General features: G+C 36.6%; 1 protein-coding gene across 4 annotated transcripts in view; it reads left to right on the plus strand.

Moving 5' to 3' along the window:
* ccdc187 (coiled-coil domain containing 187) overlaps positions 1 to 23,421 on the plus strand; it is a 37,313-nt gene extending 13,892 nt beyond the window's left edge. For 2 of the 4 annotated variants that reach the window (XM_056449727.1, XM_056449726.1), the window contains exons 5-13: positions 2,147 to 2,237; positions 10,997 to 11,072; positions 14,926 to 16,035; positions 16,808 to 16,923; positions 18,331 to 18,411; positions 18,484 to 18,600; positions 19,891 to 19,973; positions 20,855 to 20,940; positions 21,032 to 23,421. In XM_056449727.1, coding sequence (XP_056305702.1) covers positions 2,147 to 2,237; positions 10,997 to 11,072; positions 14,926 to 16,035; positions 16,808 to 16,923; positions 18,331 to 18,411; positions 18,484 to 18,600; positions 19,891 to 19,973; positions 20,855 to 20,940; positions 21,032 to 21,189 — 1,918 coding nt within the window. In that variant the 3' untranslated portion in view covers positions 21,190 to 23,421. The remainder of the gene's footprint in view (positions 1 to 2,146; positions 2,238 to 10,996; positions 11,073 to 14,925; positions 16,036 to 16,807; positions 16,924 to 18,330; positions 18,412 to 18,483; positions 18,601 to 19,890; positions 19,974 to 20,854; positions 20,941 to 21,031) is intronic. The other 2 variants (XM_056449729.1, XM_056449728.1) reach the window with 1 other exon arrangement.
* Positions 23,422 to 23,478: the final 57 nt, after the last annotated feature.

Below are 23,478 nucleotides of genomic sequence, written 5' to 3' on the forward strand. Positions count from 1 at the left end.
CAGTTTTCAATGTGTGTGACAGTCCTTGCACTTCTTTGTTACATTAAAGGGATAGTTAAACAAAAAAGAAAGAAAATATACTCACCCTCAAGTGCTTCCATAGAGGTATCTTTTGAACACAAAAGATATTGTGAAGAATGTTGAAATTTAGACTTTGACATACTTAATAAAAAAACTATTCAATTCAATGACTATTGATTTACAACATTTTTCTAAAAATCTTCTTTTGTATTTGACAGAAGAAAGACACTCAAACAGGTTTGAGACAAGTGATGGGTCAGTAATAGAGATGGGCAATATGGACTTACAGTATTTTCTGGTGTTATGGCAATAATAATGACAACATAATTCATGATTAACTATTCAGAGACAGAAAAGTTCAGTATTTTTAGAGATAAGTGTTTATTTGTTGTCATTTGTATATTTTAAAATGTTTGCTAAATTTTTATTTCTACAATTTAATATGTTTATATTGCCTACTATGCAACAGAGCTCATCCATAATCAAACACACTAAAGCATCGTATCAAGCTTTTTAGGATCATATAAAATACACAAGCAGATGTACTAAAGTAGGTTGGAAATAAACTTTGCTCCCTGGCACCCACTGCCCTGCAGAGGGTTTATTTATTTGTTTGTTTGTTTATTTATTTATTTATGAACAAAAAAATACAACCTCAATCAGATCAACTTAAGAGAAGGACAATACAAGTTACATTAACTGCAGAGAAAAAAAGACTAACAAAACAAAGGAAGGGGTAGGTAAATTACAATTGTATAAAGGTGTATGAAAATAAATAAAGAGCATTACAGGACATCTATCTAAATCGGTGTTTCTCAACCATGTTCCTGGAGGACCATCAGCTCTGCACATTTTCAATGTCTTTTTTACCAAACACACCTGATTCAGATCATCAGATCATTAGCAGAGACTGATAGGCCTGTAATGGGTTTCACAGACAATGGAGAAATCCAAAACATGCAGTGTTGGTGGTCTTCCAGGAACGTGGTTGAGAAACACTAATCTAAATCAAATCAGAGTCAATAGACAACAGTTCTTCATATAGTACCAAATATCTGGCACATTTTTTTGTTGTTACACATACAGAAAGATTTGAGCAATCAGAATATGTCGAAAAGTAGGGATTTAAGCCATGCATTTTGTTTATAAGAAATGTCTGTACAAAAATTGAAGATAAATTCTTTAGATTTATGTGCAGATTTTGAGTAATAACAAATAATTTCTTTTAAACTAAAAGATTGTGCAAAGGTATAAGGGGAGCTTAAATAACGATACAGGACGAACCGAAACTTCTTAACAATTCACACATACAAAATGAATGTATTAAAGTTTCCCACTCTTCTGCAGAGGTGAAGATCTCTGAAATAGTGTTGTGAACACACACTATAATATTGTTTCTGTTTCATTCATACTGCACGCTAGAGGGCGTCATCATCCATAAAGTACACATGGATTGTGCTGAGCAAAGAGGTTAAGGCTTAAAGAAACTGAAAAATTTATCAAACTTAAAATAGACAAATTCTTGAGGCAAATCATTTCTGTTTTTCAAGCCATCCTGGGTATTTTATGACAGTATATTTATAATTCAATGCTAACCTAGCCTTTATTACTGAATTGAATACTATAAAAAAGTATGATTTCTCATTTTTATCATTCTGTGATATGAACCATATTTAGCCGCAAAAGGAGGATTTCAAACACTCGACTGAAAATCTGTTTGTAATCAGGATCATAAAGGCAAAACTATTGCACACATGCTAATAAATCATTGCATAAACCGATTGTAGGTCTTGTTGTTATTATTATGATGTCTAGTTTTTGTCGTGGGCAGAATTTTAAGCAATATTGCAAACGATAAAGTTAAACTGTCTTTTTAAAGGAGAGCTATTATGCTAAAATGGAAGCAAATTTTGAAAGGAGGGCAGGGAGCACAATCTCATTTTAATTTAAAGCGACAGTCACCAAAACTGCACAATTTCAATAAAAACCTTTAAGGGGCAGGTTCAAAGAGTTATGAACAATTATTTGTGGGGTATTTTGAGATGAAACTTCACATACACACACACACTCAGAGACTTGTGTTCAGTGGTTTTCATTTGCTTAGGTATGTTTTATTCTTTTATAGGGAGGAACGGGATTCAGAATATGCACGCATGATTCAGGAGGAGATCCAGCGGTGTGCAGAGGAGGCTCGAAGGAGGGAAGTTGAGGACGAGGTGAGTAACACACTAAATTTCACCTCTTCTGGTTTTCATTTGCACCTCTGAGCTCATTTGTCTGTGAGATAAAATAGATCAATAGTTAATGAGTCACAGTGGGACTGCATTTTATTGAGCTAGTCTCCTGTGGTTTATAAGCGCTGACTAAGACCACACAGGAATGAGCATCAAACTATTTTAAAGCAAAAAGTCATACTGCGCATGAATCAAATCCAGATGCATTTAACTCCACGACAAGAGGCCTTCTCGAAGACTTCTCAGTCAGTAAATCACATGCAGAAAGGCTGAGTGTGGAAATGTTGCACTCCAGAAACAATAGGAAGTCTCTGTGGATTTGCAGCTTTTCTTGCTGGGGGTTTGGTATTAAGGGTCCTATAAATGTTAGAGCAATTACTTGTGTTGGAGGTGTTATGGCGTCGTGTTATTTGAAACTCAGTCCAACCCCTGTTGTTCCTTGAGCTAAACTTCTGGTTGCTTTAGAGTGGGCTGCCCAATTGTGCTGGTTTAAGGTTTAGGGCAGGGGTGCCCAAACTTTTTCATATGAAGGGCCAAAAACTAGACTTGAATTAGGGTGGTTGGCCAAAGGTAAATATGCCAATCTGTATTAAAGTGGTCATTGGTGATTTCCCTAGTTTATTGAATATTTCAAAATAACTAGACAACATTGTTTGATATTATGTAATGCAGTATATATTTTTACATTTTATAATGAACTTATTACAGGTTTAAAAAATTCAATTTATAACAGAATGGAGTTACACTAGTCACGCTGCATCTGTTTTTTTGCCTTGATTTGCTCTCCATTATCTTCTGCATTGTCCTCTATCCATTAAGTGACAGTTTTTATATTTTTAAAAATCATTTAATTTACAGCTTTTAAATGAAACCTTTATTTTCAGTGTGCTGTTTTGTAGTTCAGAAATAAAACAAACAAACAAAACAAGTTATATTAAATTAGAAATTATGATCTCTGTTAAAGGCATTCCCCAACCCTTCCCATCATTCATTCCCACTCTTCTTATGTGGGATGGAGGGCTAAATCAAAGGTTACCATGGGCCAATTTTGGCCTGTGGGCCCTAGTTTGAACTTGTCTGGTTTAGCGTCATCTAAATGTAACATTCCAAACTTTTACATTTTAAAGTTTCCAAAGTTTATAAATATTAAGCATTCTCATCCAGAATGCTTTTTGTGCTTTTCAATACAACACTTAAAATTGTTATAACAGATTGCGCTAAAACAAATGCATATTTAAATTGTTCCTCTTATGGGTTTTTTTTTAAGCGAAACACAATCAAAATGCTGAATAACATAAAATCAACATGTAAACCTGCAATAATGTTTCCTATTGCCCAACTGTATATCTACTGTTCTTATTGCTGTACACACAATAGTCAATATTTCTGGAATCAGTAAATGAACCATAAATAATTATTTGTAACTGTATTTTAAATAAATATGTATTATTTTAGTTAGTTTTGATATATCAGTACTTTTGCAATTCTTTGTAAAATGTGTTTGTTCATGTATTAAGTGAAGTTTATTTATGAGCTAATTTCGAGAGGAGCACGTGAAATATGATTGATCACGGCTGGTCCCACATTAACTAATGCATGATTCACCAATCAGATAATTCCTAACTCACTATAAATTACCAGAGTTTCTTACTTCAGTTATCTTCACCTTGAAGAATCCCCCTTCCACCCCTACTCCTCCACCTTTCCTTTATAGGCTGGCATGGTGGCCCAGTGGTTAGCACTGTTGCCTCACAGCAAGAACGTCACTTGCCGTTCAAATCCTTTACAGGCCAGTTGTCATTTCTGTGCAGAGTTTACATGTTCTCCCCTTGCTCTCATGGTTCCAAAAACATGCATCGTAAGTGAATTGATCAATTTAAATCAGCAGTATAGTTGAGCTCCTAACCATCAGTATATCTCTATATAGCAATTTATAATCTGTCATCAGCTCTAAATAAGGGGGGAGTTCTCAAGACCTACCGGAGCTTAAACTCCCCTTTCGCCCTGCATACATAAGATCTCCGGCCTCAAGGATCTTATGAGCTCAGGGGCTCTCTCCCAGGACAGCATGCTAATCTCTTTTTATAATCAATTAGCTAAGTGTGATCTCCTGAATCCCCTATTTTACTGCAAGCAAGTAACAACACTTAAAAGAAAATGAAACTTCTCTAACATTCTAGGTTATGACAAAAGTGTAATATTTGTGTGGAGGGTTGTGGGCAGTTTTGGATTTAATGTTTACACACCCTTTCATTCAATGACACGTGAAACAAATGCTAATATAATGTTTAGAAAGAAAAATGCAGAAAGAGGCGTTCTGTCCTGTATTGTGAACGCAAGCAAATTACTGGCTGCAGTTCAGTTATTGGCTACTGCTGTCACTCATAACAAGGGTTTCTGAATTCTAAACTCAGGCAGATGTATTAGCATCCTAGTTGTGATTTGCATTACAGTGATAGTTCACCCAAAACTGAGAACTCATTTTTTATAGAAAAAAACAAATAGATTTATTCAAAATATTTTATTTTGTGTTCAACATAAGAAAGAAACTTGTTTTGAAGGGGGAGTTTTCCATTTTGGGTGAATTATGCCTTTTAAAGAATAAAAGACGTTTAAAAGTTATTTTATGAACTGGACCACACACAATTTGGTCTAAAAAGAAGCATTTTGGTTTGTTTGTTTGTTTACTTAAAGACATTCTTGAAAGCACAGTGCACTGCTTTTTGTTGTTGACAGCCCTATGATTTTAGATTAATAGACAAAACTGTTGATATTGGAAGTATACCACGTGTAAAACCTAATGTAATAATTGGATGTAGCGAATCTTTCCAAACAAAACTTGATGCTGAGGGAAACTGAGGTAAAAGTTAAATTTCAAAGATGCTGTTCACTGAGGAACACAGCAGTGGTTGCTTAGTACTGTCCTCACGTCTTTGAAACGATCCTTTCAAACGTTTAGATGTCATAATTAGTTGACGTAAACCTATATAAGTGGGCTACAACGGCATAAAGCACTAACACAACTATCCGTAACATTAGATGTTTTAGTCAACAGTGATCCTGTTGTAGCACAGTACTGTATGATAGGCAGAACTAAGCCAGCGGCCTCCTATTTAGCCGGAAATATGTCATGCGCCGTCGTGCATAGAGCCCACTGAATTACAATAATATATTTTTTAAAATTATTAAGTTATGTGCATTACTTAAGTTTGTCTCATAGAAACGGACAAATGAGTTAAATAATTGTCTTGATCTTGAACAGAAACTCTGAACAAGTTTCAACAATGCTTCTTCCCAGAAAAATAATTCGCTTTTTGACTTTTTTTTGTTTAAGGTTCTGATTTTTCAGTGAACCTCTGATTAGGGAATACTATGTTGAGTTGTTTGAAAACAGATGTGAGTCAGAGTCATGGGTGATTCAGCTGGAAATTGTTGGCTCAGCAAGAAGAATAACTGAGTCAGAGAGAGTGGTTTGATCCAGACTGATATCATTAACAGGTGATCTCCAACTCTGAGAGTCATTGTTTTGACTAATTCTGAGCAAGTTTTTATACAGCTGTAGGATTCTTCATGACTCAGATATATAGTGACACAATCTGCTCCTGCAGGTATTTTCTTGCTTGTAAAGAATCATGTATTTACATGCCAGATTCACTGCAGAAACGTTTTTTGTTTTGTTTTGTTTTAGCCTTGTTTTGTAGTGAATTTATCTGAATGTCTTTAACCTATTAGCTGTCAGTGATTAAGCAAATCAACAGGTTTCTATTCTTGTAGTGCCTGAACAAAATCTTGTTTTTGTAATATTATGTTCAAATTTAGAACAAAGATGGGTTAGAAAAATTAATTTGTATTATCTATTATGCTTTTTATTTTAAAGCATTTTTGATAGCAAAATATTTTATACAGTTTTATGTAAATGGCAAAAAATAGTGATATTTACACTTTTTACTTGTCTTTTTATATGCTCCAAAGCAGTTACAAACATTACATAGTGCAAATGATTCATGTTTATGCCTATATAAAATATACTTATTATAATAAAAATATACACTTGTTGTTTATCTTACCCCTCTGGTAGAATTTTAAAAAACTTTTGTATGTTTTGGTACGTTCACTGGAGTTTCGTAGTATAATTTGTGTCCCTTGGCCACAAAAACCTAAGTTGCACTGGTATATTTTTGGTAATATTAAAATATATTGCATGGATCAAAAATGCATTTTCTTTAATGCCAAAAATCATTAAAATCAAGTCAAGTCGAGCTTTATTGTAATTCCGCTACATGTGTGGACATACAGAGGAATGAAATATCGTGTTCTATGCCTATGCAAAAACCTATGCACAACTAATGTATACTATACAATACTTAACTATACACATAAGACATATATACAAGTACTTTTACATGAGACTAAACAATATTGTGCAAGAGAAGAATACAAGGTGAATATTGTTCAAAAGAGGTATTTAAGGTTTAATATTGTGCAAGAGTTATTTAAAGTTGAAGCAAGCAGTGCAACATGATTGTGGTACATTTATAGTAAACATCCTTTACTTGTAAGATGGAGTTTAGCTAAAGTGTCAGGTGAGAAGAGTGTTTCTACTGGTGGTTTGTCAAGCCCACTCACCTGTATGAAGCACAATTTGAAATGCACAATGTTTCCGTAAGTCATGGAGTGATTTAAGAAATATTAAGCAAACATCATGTTATTTAAAGACATTTTAATACATTTCATCAAAATTTGAGATCTCATTCAGATTTTTTCCTACCCCATCCATATATCAATGAAAAGCTTATTTCTTGTTCAGCTTTCATGTGATGTATAAATCTCAAGTTCCAAAACAGACCCCTTATGAATGGTTTTGTGGCACATGGTCACATTTGTTTGTTAGGTTTACACTTGAAGCAAGGTATATTGTCTGGAAGTAGGCTATTACCTAGCAGTGTTTTTGTCCCAGGTTTATTTGTCTTTGTTTTAAATGGTCCTAAAACACATCATTAAATATTATGCTTTGTAAAAATTGCCTTACTATTTAAAATACTTTCAATGTTTTATATTTTGTTATACACATTCGGTGTCACCTTGCAACTGTTTTGCAGCATATGAAATGTCCCAAAGCCTATTTTTAACTGTCCAAATAGGCAAAATGTGTTGTTTTTACTCTCTGATAGTCAAAGCAAGTTAAAATAATAAATTATATGTTATATATGCTTTAAAAAAATTCAGGAAAAAGTGCTATGTAAATTCAGATGAGTCCACATTTATGGACATAATTTTTCTCTAAAAATACATCATATCAAAAGATGATACTTAGGTTTTTATTTTAATTAGGTTTCAATAAGCCTAAATAGAAAAGAGAAAAAAAATGCATGTAAAAAAACACCTTGGGCCTTAAGAGGATAGCCACTTAAGAACTAAAATGTGCTGTCCACGTATGTGGCCACTCAAGCGCTAGGAGGTTAAAACATCAGCCTCCAAGTTATCGTTTAATTAATATTTGCTAAAAGGTTCGAAGGAGTTTTCAAATCTGTGAGAAACATTTTGCACAGATTTGCCTCCCATATTGCAGAAATTGTCATTCCAATGCATTAATTATGAATATTTACACTCCTGCAGCCTTGTGATAATTAAAGCCTGTGTAACACAAGGTTGCATCTAAATATCATCTCCACACGCTGCCCCTGCTGTCTTATCAGAATCATACAGGAGCAGTGAAAAGCGATGTCTGTTCGCACCCAGCAATTTCTTAAACAACCTCATGTGGATAGATGATTTTTATAGGCTGGAGTCAGATAAGCTGGAATCAGACTTCTTGAGATTGGAGGAAGCTGGTCTCTGCGAGACAAAATCTCTCAGCAAAGGACTTTGGAGTTAATTCTGCTTTGTTGTGAATTGAGAGCGGTCAATGAAGCAGGCTAATTAGTAGACACCAGGACTTGATGATAACAGATATGGGATTAACCCTGCAAATGTTTTTGATTTCCCTTTTAAAACATTTAGAGCAAAAAATAAGTGTAAAAAAAAAGCATGACAATATTCAGACAATTTGCTTCCCAAAATAAATTACTGACTTTGCATTTCCAATATAAATTTTACTTTTATTGTGATGAAAAAGTTATTTTCATTGCCTTTAAAGTGAAATACTTGAACATAAACATTGGCCATTTTAAACAATGCTCACTGTAGGAGAAAATTCAGATGGTGTTTTAGAGGTTTTTGAATCTGAACTGTTCATATATTATTTATCTATATCAATTCTTCCACATTCTGTTTAGCACCCCCTTGTGGCCCATGGGGTATTACACTTTAAAGGTATAGTTTGCCAAAAAAGGAGAACTTGTTAAGATTCTTTTATCTGCTGAACACAAAAGAAGGCATTTTTATTTAAAATGTTGGTAATCCTAGAGTTGATATCACCCATTGATGTCTATGGTATTTTAATAAAAAATTTTTTTTTACTATGTTAGTCAGTGGTTGGTTCTTATCTCAAAATATCTACTATTGTGTTTACTGTTGCAAAAAAAGTCATACTGGTTTGAAAAAAGTAGAGGATGAGCAAGTGAGGTGAATTCTGATTCTGACTCTACCCCTGGCCTATGTAAGAGAATATATAATAATAATAATAATAATAATAATAATTCCTTACAGCGCTTTTCTGGACACTTAAAGCGCTTTACAGATTTGTGGAGGGAATCTCCTCAAATTCCCTAGTGTGCAGCATCCTGGATGATGTGACTGCAGCCATATTGCGCCAGACTGCACACCACATACCAGCTGATTGGTGGAGCGTAGACAGAGTGGTAAAGACAATTTTGATATGGGGATGATTAGGAGGCCTTGATGAACAGAGGGCAGTGGGCAAATTTGGCCAGGATGTGGGGGTTAAACCCCTACTCTTTTTCGAAGGATATCCTGGAATTTTTGACGACTACAGAGTCAGGACCTTGGTTTCCTGATCAGGCACAGGTGCAGCCATGCTTAGCTTCAGTGGGCGACCATGTAAGAGTTGCAGAGAGCATTAATCACCCAACTCCTAAATTCTTGTAGTAGTGTCCAAAATATTAACTCGGCCAAAGTTTTATGACTGTTTGAATAAACCTTTGGTTTTGTCATTTGTTCAGTCACTGAGGCAAACTGCGACATCTTCTGGTCAAACACTGTAAATATCTACATGAGACATGATGTTTTGTCACATTTGCATCTATTCATTTAGCAGAAATAAGCAGTACAATTCGTTATAAAGTGGCGATACATTTCTGAAGGTGTTGTAATGCAAAGATTCAGACATTAGTTTAGAATTGGGAGAGATGAAGGAAAAGTGAAAAACATTGAGGAGAGAAATAAGTTTTCACTTGTCTCTTGAATATTGTCAGGGGCTCTGCATTCAGAATGTGTTAGGTAGGATCATTCCACCAGCAAGAAACAGTGGATGACAAGGTTATGGAAAGTACAATTTTATTGTATTTGTTTGCCTGAGTCACTTTCTGACATCCAGCTTCTATGTATGTTGCAGAGATGGAGTCTGTTAAATATCTGAACCTGATGTAAGCTGCAACCAGTAGGCAGTGCAGAGAGACATAAAGAGAGGTTTAATGTGTGCTCTCTTATTCTCATTGAAGACTAGTCTTGTAGTAGCCTTTTGAATCTACATTGTACTCTACAAACCAAGCTTATTCTGATTCTCTATCTGGGCATAGAGGTTTAAGTGCACATTATTCCTGCAAGAAAAACTGAACAGGGCTTGGATGAGAAGTTACATGCATGATCTATTCAAGTGATAGTTCAGTTTCATCTGTTGATTACAAAAGAATATATTTTGAAGAATGATGCTAGCTGCCACCCATTGACTTTCACAGTAATATTTTTCATACCATGAAAATTGATAGGTGCCAACAACCAGCTTTCTTAAAAATATCTGCTTTAGTGTTCAACAGAAGAAAGAAACTCAAGGTTTTAAACCACGAGGCAGAATAAATCATTTCAGTTTTATTTTTGGGTGAACTATCAATTTAGGAATGGGTTGATATTTTTTTATGGTTCATTTCTGGTTTATTTATGTATGTTTTTTTTCAAGACAGCACTAGCTACAGTAATAGACTGGTCATGAGATGCAAATTTCATGCCAGCAAATAAAAATCTAAAGGTTCAACCAGGGGCACTGCTAGACCCCATATACTGTGTCAATATGTAGGACCACCCCTGTGTTCCACTAAAGTTTTTGTGGAAATGATCATTTTTACCTGCAGTAAACTGCTCCACATCAAATTATTGTAGTCATATGATGTGGTCGGTATGATAATTGCACAGTAGGCTATATTGTTCAAGTAAAATATGTTTTCAGCCGTTCTTCGTCAGTGGAAACTTCTGAGTCATTGTGGTCAGTTGTGCGATAAATTGTGTCCTCGCTTCTACTGCAAGCTGAGCATTTAGCTGTTAGAAGATGCTTCTTGGTGGGCTTTTGTTTTAAGAGCGGGCATGGCCTTTGATGCACATTGTGGAAATTCCCCTCAGTGACGTGCACAGCATCTCACAGTCGTCTGTGTCGAGTGTGTGAGCGGATTTATTTTTAGCTATAAAACCCACACTTCAGTGCGTCGTCACTACATAACTTTCAATTCATTTCTTTCAATTCTGCAGCTTTACATGTTTGTCTATATGTTAGAAATATGTAAAAATCCCAACAGATCCCTACTTTTCCCAACAACATTATAATCTGCAATAATGATGTTGTTGTTTTTTAGGAAATCGCTAAAAGGATACAGGAAGAAGAACTTTGTTTGAGACACAGGAGCAGTTACCAAAATAAAGATGTTAGAGGTAAAATATTCCCCTGTACAAAATGCATGGTATTGCTGAAAGGTTTATGTAAACTTTTCTCAACAATTTTGTGATGGCAGGCTCACACTGAGTGTACACACTGACAGCATTCATGTTGAGCGACAAATCTGCACTTTTATATAAATAAAGTCATGATTTTTGGGTTACTGCATAATTTCTGTTACAATAGGCATACGTATTATTGGTTTGTCAAAAGCATGAAATTTAATTTGCATCAAAACAGAAAGGGAGATGATATTTACACTGGTTATAGATTAGGAAATCCAAATATCCTTGTGACTATTTCTTTATGTCACATGCACATCAAATGTTTGATCTCATGTAAGCATCTGATTAGCAGTAAGTAATGTGACTGGTGATGTTGACACCATGGTGTCTTTTAATTCCATTACCACAGAATTATCTTAAAGCAGATGTGGAATATTAAAGCTAATGACTATCCTTTGTTTTAATCATCCAGTGTATTTTTAATGCACATCCATAGACTATGACGCATAAAACCAGCTGCTTTATTGTCCCCCTCCCCTCCTAAGATGATGACTGTCATGTTTGTTTAAATGATTCTATGGTTACACGGTATATTTTGGGTCTGGCAGTAGACCTCGCCACCTTGTTCTTCTTTTTAAAAGATATTTAAAGAATGTCTCTCTATTCAATGAAATTCAAGTTTTATTGTTGACCCTCACCCTTTCACTGTATGGACAAACGCAGGGGCCTGTTCCAATAATATGTCTATGTGTATATGTATGTGTGTGTGTGTGTGTGTATATATATATATATATATATATATATATATATATATATATATATATATATATATATATATATATATATATATATATATATATATATGCCAAACATCTTTAAGAATAGAATGATAGTTATTGCAAACAAATATAAACTATAACATATCAACTACATTTTATATCTTTTTATATTTCTGTTGATTTTTTTTTTTTCCTTTTTATTTAATATTTTTCCCCCAACATATTAATTGGGTGTACACATTTTTGGACTGATCTTCCGTTTATTTTTGTTAGATTAGTTCCAAATATTGCTTTGGTACTGAATAATCTAATATATATGCACAAAGATATTATTGTAAAGCATCCTGTAGAAAATATTAATTTAAAAGAGATCTGTGAGGGGTGTACTTAGCTACGGATATATAAATGACAAAAATTTAATAAAGAAAATAATATTAAGAAAGCACTGACTGATATAAAAAAGTAGACTACATTTCTTAAAGATTGACTTTAAAGCATTAGACCCTGAGTGGAATAACCGGGAGATGGATCCAGGCAGTAGCCTCATTTTAAAGAGCCCATATTATACATGAAATAGGGTCATATTTAGGTTGTGAGGGTCTCCAACAACAGTCTAATATGCATGCAAGGTCAAAAAACACTTTCATGGTCTTATAATCTGCATTTATTTTTACCTAATTATCCCAGCGACTCCCATATGAATCGTTCAGCGATTCATTTGTTCCCAAACCCCTCCTCAGCGCGAAGCTAATTTGCGCTGATTGGACCAATGACAGCCTGCTGCGATTGGTCGACAACACTGACAGGCTTCAGCGTGAGACAGAGTGAAATGCCCAGCAGATAATCAACAATATAAAAGTAGTCACAGTGCATACACGCTTCATAGTGGATTTTGGCTGCCAGTGGGTGAATGTAAATACAGACGATGGACTAGAAAATACAGACGACAAACTTTTTTATCAAGCAAAAAGTCCAAGAACTAGCCCATCACAGTCTACTTGCTCTTTTCACACACACACACACACACACACACACACACACACACACACACACACACAGAGCCTTCGCGTCCATAGCGGCGACACCTCCCTCACCACCCACGTCCTCAGTTATATCCGCGAATAATAACAACCCCCCCGCCCCCCGTCTTCAATTTCAACCGCGACCCGATTCTCACTTTACTAACGGGTCCCTTTCGTTTTTACTATCACGTTGAGGGCAGCGTGATCATCCTTTGCCTAGAGCGGCAGTTCAGCTTGCTCCGGTGCTACGCACACACATTACACTCCTCCCCAGAGAACACAACACACTCGCCTAGAGCGCCAGTTCAGCTTGCTGGGTGCAATTTAGACACCTCACCTCGAACCTGAGCTGAACTATTTTGAAACTTGACCGTTGCATGTGTGTAGAAACAGCTGACGATCCGTAAACAAAGCGGCACGCTTCGCGTTTTCAACGTGGCTTTACACGCGATATGAGAATATAAAGAGTTAACCAGATACAGTACACGCAGTTACAAGTAACAAAACACAACTAAATACATAATTTACAAACTAGAGTAAACGAGGCAATAATTTTAATCGCACATACTTACACTTGTTAAATGGGGGAAGAAGATTCATGATGCACTGATCCGTGTTCTGACAGTCTTTACTGATCCTTCCTTTAACAAACCGATGAAGTCTTCTTTTTAAGCATGTAGTTTCCAGAAGCACTCGATCTGCTCAAGGCTGGGCTATAATGCTGAGGTTTCATCTTTAATTAGACTGTCAATAATATCCAACACCTAATGACTCGTTATCAAGACGACTCGTTTGAAGCAATATGAGTCAACTCTTATAGATGAATCAACAGTTTTAAACACTGTACACTTACAGATTTAAGCCTTAGCTGGATATTTCACTTCACTTAGAGCTGTGTGACACACTACTGTATATGGAAGAGCATTTTCAAAAACCCATAATATGGGCTCCTTACTATAAAGATATTTTCCCACGGGGCACAGGAAACACAAGTGTCAAAGGGAAAACGGTAATTTGCAGCGGTTTAGGGCGCAAATCCTGCCGCTTGTGCATGCATGGGTCATAGAAGCCGTTATTTTAAACTTACTGTGCTGACATTAAGCACATTTTGAATGTTACCAGGAGCCTGCAATGCATTAACTTTTTCTTGCAAAAAACAATTGACACATGTGCGCAAGAACCATTTCAATGTGTTTTTACAAATATTTAATTTAACGTTAATAGGCCTAAATAATGGCCTATATTTTAAAATCTGCAATTTCCTTTCAGCCTTCTCTCTTGCTTTGTTGCAAGTCGTATTGTAGTTTTTGATTATTATGTTTAAATTATTAGGCAAGGCAAGGCAAGGCAAGGCAAGTTTATTTATATAGCACATTTCATACACAATGGCAATTTAAAGTGCTTTACATAAACAGGAATAAAAGAAACAAGTATAAGAGAAATAAAAACAAATAATAGAAATGGTAAAAATAAAAATAAAATAAAAGCTGATAAAATGTGTTATAAAAGAATTAAAAAGAAGAGAAAAACATAGTATTTAAATGTTATATGCAGCGTGCACAAGAAGTTATCTGGTTATTTAAACTGAACTCAGATTAGTTAGATCAAATGATCTCCAACTTGCTGTTTTAGAACCAATTTAAGCATGGACATGTAGTTCGGCTCACTGAAGTCAGGATTTTAACTTAAATCCCAGATTTTCTAAACAACTTTTATGACTCAGCTCCAAGGTGATGCAGTCATCAAAATATGTAATTTTGATCTTTTAACAAAAGAAAAACAGGTTAGGAACAATATGAGAGTGAGTAAATGTTTTTTAGTGAAATATCCATAAAACCCAACTATCCCCAAAAATTGTATTATCATATTAACACTCAATAAATGTATTGATGCTTCATTTATATCCCATGTTCATGTTCATCAATCCATGCATGTTGAAACGGTTCAGATCTGATAATTAACTGTTTTACTCTGCATCCCCCTAATCTTTAACCATTTTCCCAAATCCCCTGCTTTGTGTTTGCATGGTTGGCTTTACAATAGAATCCATAAGCGTTCCTGCTCGTCCATACTCACCTCAGCCTGTTCAAACATCTCACAACCGGTCTCCGACCAGTAGATGGCAGCACTCCATTTCTCCCAACTATTCTGACTTTGAGGAGGACCTGATTGAGTACAGCAGGCCTACTGTCATCAGGCAGGCCAGAAAACCTGTTGTAGAACATAGAAGATCTTCTAGAGCTCATTTAGAGCAGGACGACAGGAGCGTGACCAGTCAAAACAGCAGCAGCAGATCTTCACAGCTGTCAGGTGGATGGGGTGATGTCGTTCAGCTCATAAAGAATGATATGAGTGAGCAAGGCTACCTCAGCTACAGCTCTGAGGATGATCTCTTTGAACCTGTCTATAGACTTGAGAAGATACTGCGAAAAAAGAAGCAGGTCTCGGAAACGCGGTTGAATCGCCACAGCAGTGTCAGGCAGGGTTGTAGGAGATCAAGGCAAGGAGATGGTTGTAGTCATACGGAAAGTTTTAGCGAAAGACGTGTTCATTTCCTGGATGAACGAAGGCGTACTAACAGTTGTCAAGAACCTACGAAAGTTGGTTGTAGAACCAATGAAAATGGTATCAGTGACAGTAGGGAAAGAGTTCATTGTTCAACAGGGTTAATAAAAGATGATCACACACGCCTTACTCAGTCTCTTCAACCTCAGGGGTTTCGACGGAACATTTCGATGCGACGTAGTTACCATGGTAACGTAAGGCGGACATCTGTGCCTGAAGGCAGCAGAACATGCAGCATAGATGATTCTAACTTGGGTAGAGCAAGACCCACAAATGATGGACCCTTACTGCAACCTAGAGCACGACAATCTGTGCAAGTGGAGGATCGCTTGAGGGATACGTCAAGGTGGGAGATGGTGAGGAGTGGAAACTCACGGCAGAGAGCTCTATCATTAACGGAAGCTGAAAGAAGGATAGACAGGGACCACAGGCATGGTGAGCGTAGAGTTAGACGAATTCAAAGTGAGCGCTGGCAGACTGTCGAGGAAGAGAGATCGAGCACAGAGGAAGAGTTGGAGAGGGAGAGCAGGAGGAAGGAGAGATGGATTCAGAGACCGCAGTTCTGCAGTGGCCGCTCTCCTGGAGCAGGTAACCCCTCTCTGAGCTCTGCGGTGTGGTTGAGCCTGTCCCTGCCTCTACTTAATGCCTTCCAATCATTCCCAATCAGTAGAAAAGAACTTCTGTGAGATTCTATTGTACATTTTGGAAATAGTCCATTTTGTTTTGGTGTGATCAGCTTTTTCTCCTTCAAGTGAGACTATGTGCCTTTGTGTTTCTCAGAACATGCAAAAAAATCATCTGCTTCTATTTGTCTTGCAGCAGCATCACTTTGTTTTCTCCTCTATGTTTTTTGGGGTTCATATTTTGTTACTTAATCTACCAAGGATTCCTACTGTGTTTATTCAGAAGGAAATTTACTTACTGATAACATTTGATTGTCTTGGACAATATGTCTAATTCTTTTTCAGGGGTCCATTTTCCTGCTGAGTTTTAGCTATAACCAGAAAGTGGCGGAAATGTAGATGGACTGAACATGGCCCAGAGGCTTGTTATGGCCCATGGTAAAATTTGGGAGTTAGGCATTGAGCAAGATTTGTACCAAGGGGTAACCAAACACCCATCTGTCAAATACTCCAGTGACCAAAAACAGATACATGTTCATGCAGCCCAGAGCCCCTTGTTATGCCTCAGCTAAGCATGGTCTTCAGGGGTACTGTAGTTACTCTGCAGGAAAGTGGTCCTACAAGAACAAGAATGGCATCCCTTTTTTCAGTCAAACTGGGTGAAGTTGGTGGTGGTCTGAAAACAATGTCTTGCCTCAGCATGACTTTTTTGTGATTCTGCTATTGTTCCTTAACAGGGCCTGTTTTTAGGAGTGGAACAACTGCTCTTGACATGGGAGAACTGGAGCAGGTGTTAAGGGATGAGGAGTTGGCCCGCAGGCTCCAGGAAGAGGAGGAGAGATTGGTCGAAGAGGTGAACTAAATGCAAATTTACGTCAAATCTACGCCAGTGATACGCCAGTCGTTTTAAGCTCCCTAAGCTTCCAAATCTCAGCCTAGCTGAAAGGCAAGGTCTACCCATCAAAGACTTGACAGAAAAAAACATGGCAAAGATTGCATATTCAGTTTGAGAGCTTTAAATTAGCACATTTAACCTATGCAAAATGCACTAGTTTAGGCTACTTTAAGATTTTCAATTGAGTCAAAGAAGAAAATCCATGCACCTGGATAACATGGACATTTGGGTGGCAATGCATTGTGACATTAGCAGTGATCAGTGCCACTGAAAAAAAAGATTGATAAAATTATTTTCAATCATATTTCTGCAGGTTCTGCATTGGCATTTTATAACTAAACTGTAATAAAATTCTACAAATAACAATAAATGATAATAACTACAACAACAATCAACATAATAAAGCATTATAACATAATTCAGCAATTGTAACTGCAATTTTGTACCGTACTTTGTAGTACTAATTCACAGTGTTATAAAAAGGCAAGCAGCTGGAGCGGTAGAAAATAATAATTCCTTACATTTATATAGTGCTTTTCTAGACACTGAAGGCGCTTTACACATAATTTGGCAATCTCCTTATCCACCACCAGTGTGCAGCATCCACCTGTATGATGCGATGGCAGCCATATTACGTCCGACCACACTCCACACACCAACTGATTGGTGGAGTGATAAAGCCAATTATAATATGTGGATGGAGGCCATGATGGACATAGGCCAGTGGGCAAGTTTGGCCAGGTTGCGCGGGATCGAACCCCTACTTTTTTTTTCGAGGACATCCTGGGATATTTGACAACCACAAAGAGTCAGGACCTTGGTTTAAAGTCTCATTCGTAAGACGGTGCTCACTGAGCAATATAGAGTCCCCATCAATATACTGGGGTGTTAGGACCCAGACTGATCACAGGTTAAGCGCCCCCTGCTGGTCTCACTAACACTACTTTATCCAGGTACTGATCGGGCCCCATAATATATAATAAATATATAAATAATATAAAATAATGTCATTTGTGTTCCATGCTTGAGCAAGACAGCAGATTCAGTGGTTCATAAAACACAGAGCGATGTGATCAATAGGATGGCGACCACTGCTCAATGAAATTTAGGTATATCACAAGTCCTGCTCCTTCAAGGCAATTGTCCTTTTCAGTTTAACACCATAACACCTATTTTTAGTGACTCGTTTATGCTTGATTAGGACTTTAGCTAAACTCTGGTGGCCCTCCAGAAGTGTAAATATAGTCATATCAACAGCCACGTTGGTGTTCTGACATCTGTTTAGTGTCCCTGTTAAAAACAGTAGTAAAATAGGACTAAAAGTGAACAGTATATACTGACGTGTATAATTCTCTTCTGTCATAGGCTCAGCATGCTTCCTCACCTCTCTCATCTAGAGATTGTCCGGTTGGAGACTTTAGAGCAGCACAGGTTGCTCAAGATGAGGTGAGTAGAGCTTAAATGAGAGTGGGTTTTCACATCACATGGATGGGTAATTCATTTCTTGTTTTGTGGCAGGAAATTGCACGTTTCATACAGAAACAGGAGATAAAGGTTAAGCGGAGTTCCCGTGAGTTGGAATCTGCTGGGCAGGAATTCAGGGAGATTGAAAGAAGAGCAACATGTGACAGACAGGTCAGAGGCATTTAATTTGGTCATGTACCCTATTTAGCCTTTCCTAAACGTTTACCAGCGGTGTAAATTAACAAATTAAAAATACTCAAATTACTGTAATACTGTACTTTTACCTTTCACTGAGTATATTTTTAGTGCTGTATCAATACTTTTACTCCATTGTTTTCCTTCAGCCTGCAGTCACTACTTAATTTTTTCTTGTCTATGGGATTGGCTAAAGAACAATCAGTCCTGTGATTTCTTTATAGTCAAATCGCACATGGAAACTAAATTGCATCCTACAACTACCTCAAGACATGGGCACTATATAAATGCAGCTAACCATTTGGATGCATTAAAAGTGTCCAAGATCATGTCCAAAATTGTCACACGCAATGACCCAGAGCCTGTTTAAACTGAATGACAGATGTATGATGTCTGAAATGGTCTTAAACAATCACTAAATGCACTACAGAATGTTACGTTTTCAGTCGCATATATGCACAAATTACAAGTAAACGCATCAGACTTTCACAGTATAATACTCGCTGCTAACAACTGGGTACTTTTAGAAGCGCTACTTTTTACTCATACTTTGAGTATAATTTACAACAGATACTTTTACTCGCACCACATTTTTTGGAAAGTAATGGCACTTTTACTTGAGTAAGATTTTTCAGTACTCTTTCCACTACTGCCTGCCTTTTACCCATTACTATCCAAACCAGAATTTCAAGCATTGATTGATTGTATCAGATGACTCCTCTGTGGAATTGCCTTGTTCATGCATGTTCAAGCAAGGCACTTTTAATATCAAAGCTGTTAGATTGGTTCCAAACTTTCTTTGAAAGATGCATTCCCATGAAGCAATTCATGTGATTTCATCGTTATTGCTACATGTTCGTTGGAGATATTTCTTTTAGGGGTTAGGCATACTATCTCAAGCACCGAATTCTAAAATGTGTCTGTTAGAATGAAGTAAACCAGCCTTTAGAATCATTTTAGTTGTAGTAATAAAAATGGTCTCACTTTATTTTGATGGTCTGTTTGTTGAATTTAAGTTACATTGCATCTACATGGCAACTAATTCTCATTAGATTATAAGTAGACTGTTAGGTTGAAGTTAGGGTTAGTTTAAGTTGACATGTGCTTGCAAAGTTTCTTATAGTCAGTTAAATGTCTGTTGAAGGAGCATTATCAACAGATATTAAGCAGACATTCTGCTAATACTCAAATGGACCATCAAAATAAAGTGTACCCAAAAAGCTGCTAATGAATATTAAATGACTAAACTTGCTGTTTGATATAAAGAGGCGGAGACTGGATTCCGAAGGCCTTCGATCCCCAGTTGATGACTTCACCCCAGACCATCCAGGTCAAATGTCTACGCCAGTGTAAGTCACTGATTTGTCTAATGTCGAGTTCAGACTGCATGATTTTAGCCTTGATTTTTGACTCGCCGACAGACTGAGAAATCGCCGACAAATGCTTGAAATCACAGGCAAATTGGTGCTTGTTCACGTGGGTAACAATCGCATAGCGTAAACTATCAAAGACGTGATCTGAGACAATCGCAGATGAGTCGCCGACACCCATCATAAATTTGGCATGGTAAATATCTGGACCTGTCAGCGATTCGAATTATGCTGTGTGAAATGTGTTTTGATTGAAAATAACATCGCCGAATACCTACCACCAATGAGAGAGCAGCACTAGTATGGGTATCTGCAGGTCAGCGAGAGGATGGGGGAGAGGTTAGAAGGGCTCTTTTTGGTCTATTTGGACCCAAGAATTGGAGGAAAAAACTGGTGTAAATTTGGCAGGAGCACCCGTGTCTCTTTGACGTCAGATAAGCAACACCACAACCGGGTCAAAAAAGAATAAATTGAGGCGAATTCCCTTCAAAGGCCAGGTGAGCAAAATAAGTACATTTTCTACCCCACCAAAGGCTTCTTTCTCATTAAGTAGTTAATAACAAAAGATAAACTACGACCTTGTGTTGTTTTCATGTCCCTTCTCACATGTATTTGGTCGTGACCCATAGTTTAAGGATCGAGATTCTTCCTATTTTAAAGTCATGCAGTGAGTAACCCCCTGTCACCGATCCATCTTGGCATGTAAACAAAACAGCGACGAAATGCTACCCCAGTCATGCAGTGTGAATACATCTGTGACGCGACTCCTTTGAAAATCGTGCAGTCTGAAATCGGCAAAAGATTTACAGCTAGTTTTTTTTTCAGAAGGTATGTTTTAACATACTCTGGTGTCACAACAGGCAAACACAAGCCATTAAGAATATCGCAGAAGAGCTTGACCCCACGTTTCAAAGAAAAAACTCAGCCGATGATGGAAAAATCAATGGTGCTTTTATATATACTTAAATAACACTTATAACTTCTCCCATAAATATACATATAGCAAAAATGATAATTATAAGTTGTCTTGTATACAGGTCAGCATCAAACTTCCCCACAAGCAGGCTCATACAACCCATTGGATGAACCAACGTTTATTCCACCCACAAAACGACAGAGTGAAAAACTTGGACGAGTAAAGACCAAAGAGAAAAAAGAAAATGTGAAACAGAAAGAGAATTGCAAGCAGCAGTGATGCTGGACATGTGAAATGACCTTCAATAAATAAGTCATATATGCATAGATGCTGTAGGTCCCAACAGTTGGGGATTTTCCAATCTTCTGCTTTCACCAGTATTTGTTGGGATGTAATAAACAAACAAACTTGCAAAACAGGGACACTCCAGATAATGCTGCTGTTACTAGCCAACATCTGTCATGCTCTCTTTGAGTTTTCGGTTTCATTTTTGGTTTAGCAGCTGGCTAGAATATCACCACAAAAGGGAAAGCTCCAATCTAACATGCAGTACTCTTCAAAAAATGCATTCCTTTTTTTACTTCTGGGAATATCAGAAATTATACTACGCTGAAGATACAGGAAGTTGACACACATCGTTGTGTTTTTACATAACTGTTCATTTCAAAATACATCCAAGCAGGCATTCTTTTACTATGGATTGTACTTTCCTTTTCTTGTATTCCAGGAACTACATCTGTCTTAAATCGCCCAAAGTGTTATTTTCATTTTTGTGTGTTGCTTTCATTGAGAACACGTGTGTCAGCTTCGTGCTTTAAAATGTTTACTATTCTTAATATTATTACTGATAATATTTAGTAGTTTACAAGACCTGGAGTCATATTTCTCTTCTTCTGCCTTCTTTGTAGTTTACATCAGCATATTTTATATATGCTTTACCAGGTTAGAGGAAATGAAAGATTTAGTACTGATGATAAGTGCCATTTTTTTTTACACATGTTTATAAGTGTTATGACATCAATGTAAACAATGTGTTGTCAACAATCAGACCTTTATTGCTTGTATAAAGTCAAAAAAAATCCTTGTACAGAAGATTAAAAAAATCTATATAAATCATCATTCAATCATACTCATGCTGTCAATATCCTTCTTTAGATTTAAGGAAACACACTTTGCATACAGTGTTCAGCAGACTGTATTGTGTGAATTTCCCAAATTCATGCAAATCTCAACGGGAAGCACCTTAAACAAATTCCAGAAAATTCTCTTTCCGAATTCTCTGTGCATGCATTAGACATGTTCTTTTAACAGGATTACCCTGTCAGGGTTTTACACGGTGACGCATAGTGACACATTCTTTAGAATGACCTTTTCAGTTGCACCATTACCACAGCTCTCGCCCACCAGCTGTTCCACCTAACCCTCACAGCTGTTATTATTCGAACTCCCTGTCAAATCAATTATCCCTTAAAGATCTTTTTTAGTGGATGCACCGTGATTTAACTCGACATGTCAGTACTTGTTGTCAAGGTGTAGTAGGAAAACCAATCCAAATGATTCATCGAAACTGGTGTACTATAGACGCACTACAGGACATGTAAATATTGCAGTCTTGTCACTAGGGAACTCCCGCTGAGTCACTCACCAACAGTGCATAACGATGAAGTTCAAGGTGCAATAGTAGATTAGAAATGTGAATAGAATCTTACAACTCATCTTTAAGTGTTCATATTATTTACAGAAGCAATACTCCCTTGAACTGGTTTTCTGACCTTAGCTTTCTGATAAAAATTGACGCAAAAGGAAATGCTAGAAGATTCGCTGTCAGAGGATTTTGTCCTCAATAACCTGTTTAATGACCTGACTATTTACTACAGGTATTCCCCTACATAGCCATTCAGTGACCTCTGATGTTTTCTATAGTTATAAATATACTGTATTTACAATATACAGAACAGGTTTTGCAAAATAATACAGCACCACAGTGTAGTTTAAATGTTTCATATGAAATCACTGGCTTATTGAATTTTGCATGATTAACCATATGCGGGACACTTTGTTTTAAAGTACAATTCTCAGCGAAGTATTAACTATGACTTTTGCCTCACTCCTCATTTGCTACTTATTAATAGTTATTGAGGTAGTAGGTGGGTTTAAATATTGCTTAGGATTTGGGATTTTGAATAAGATCATGTACTTTAGAAGGACTAATAAAAAAAACTGTTGCATAACTAGAGACAGATCATGTCAGTGTTATGAAATTAAGAGGAAATGTCAGGGGGAAATGTCAAACATCAGCGGAAACGTGATAACTTATTTTTTTTTGTAAAAGATTGATGGTAAGCTGAAGTGAGAGATTTTAGTTTTTTTAAGGATACCTATGATGAAAATCATCTTTTGGAAGCTTTTTGGACAGAACTTTGTATAAGGTGTAGGTATAGTGTGTCCACAGTCATATTGGGGTGATTATAAAGACAATAAATCTCTTTTTTTTTTTTTCTTTTTTTTTTTATTATAATCTCCTGACGTTAAAATAGGATCCTATTCCTGACGTTAAAGTCTGTAGGA

Source organism: Danio aesculapii, chromosome 23 (assembly GCF_903798145.1).
Source record: "Danio aesculapii chromosome 23, fDanAes4.1, whole genome shotgun sequence".
Lineage (NCBI taxonomy): Eukaryota > Metazoa > Chordata > Actinopteri > Cypriniformes > Danionidae > Danio > Danio aesculapii.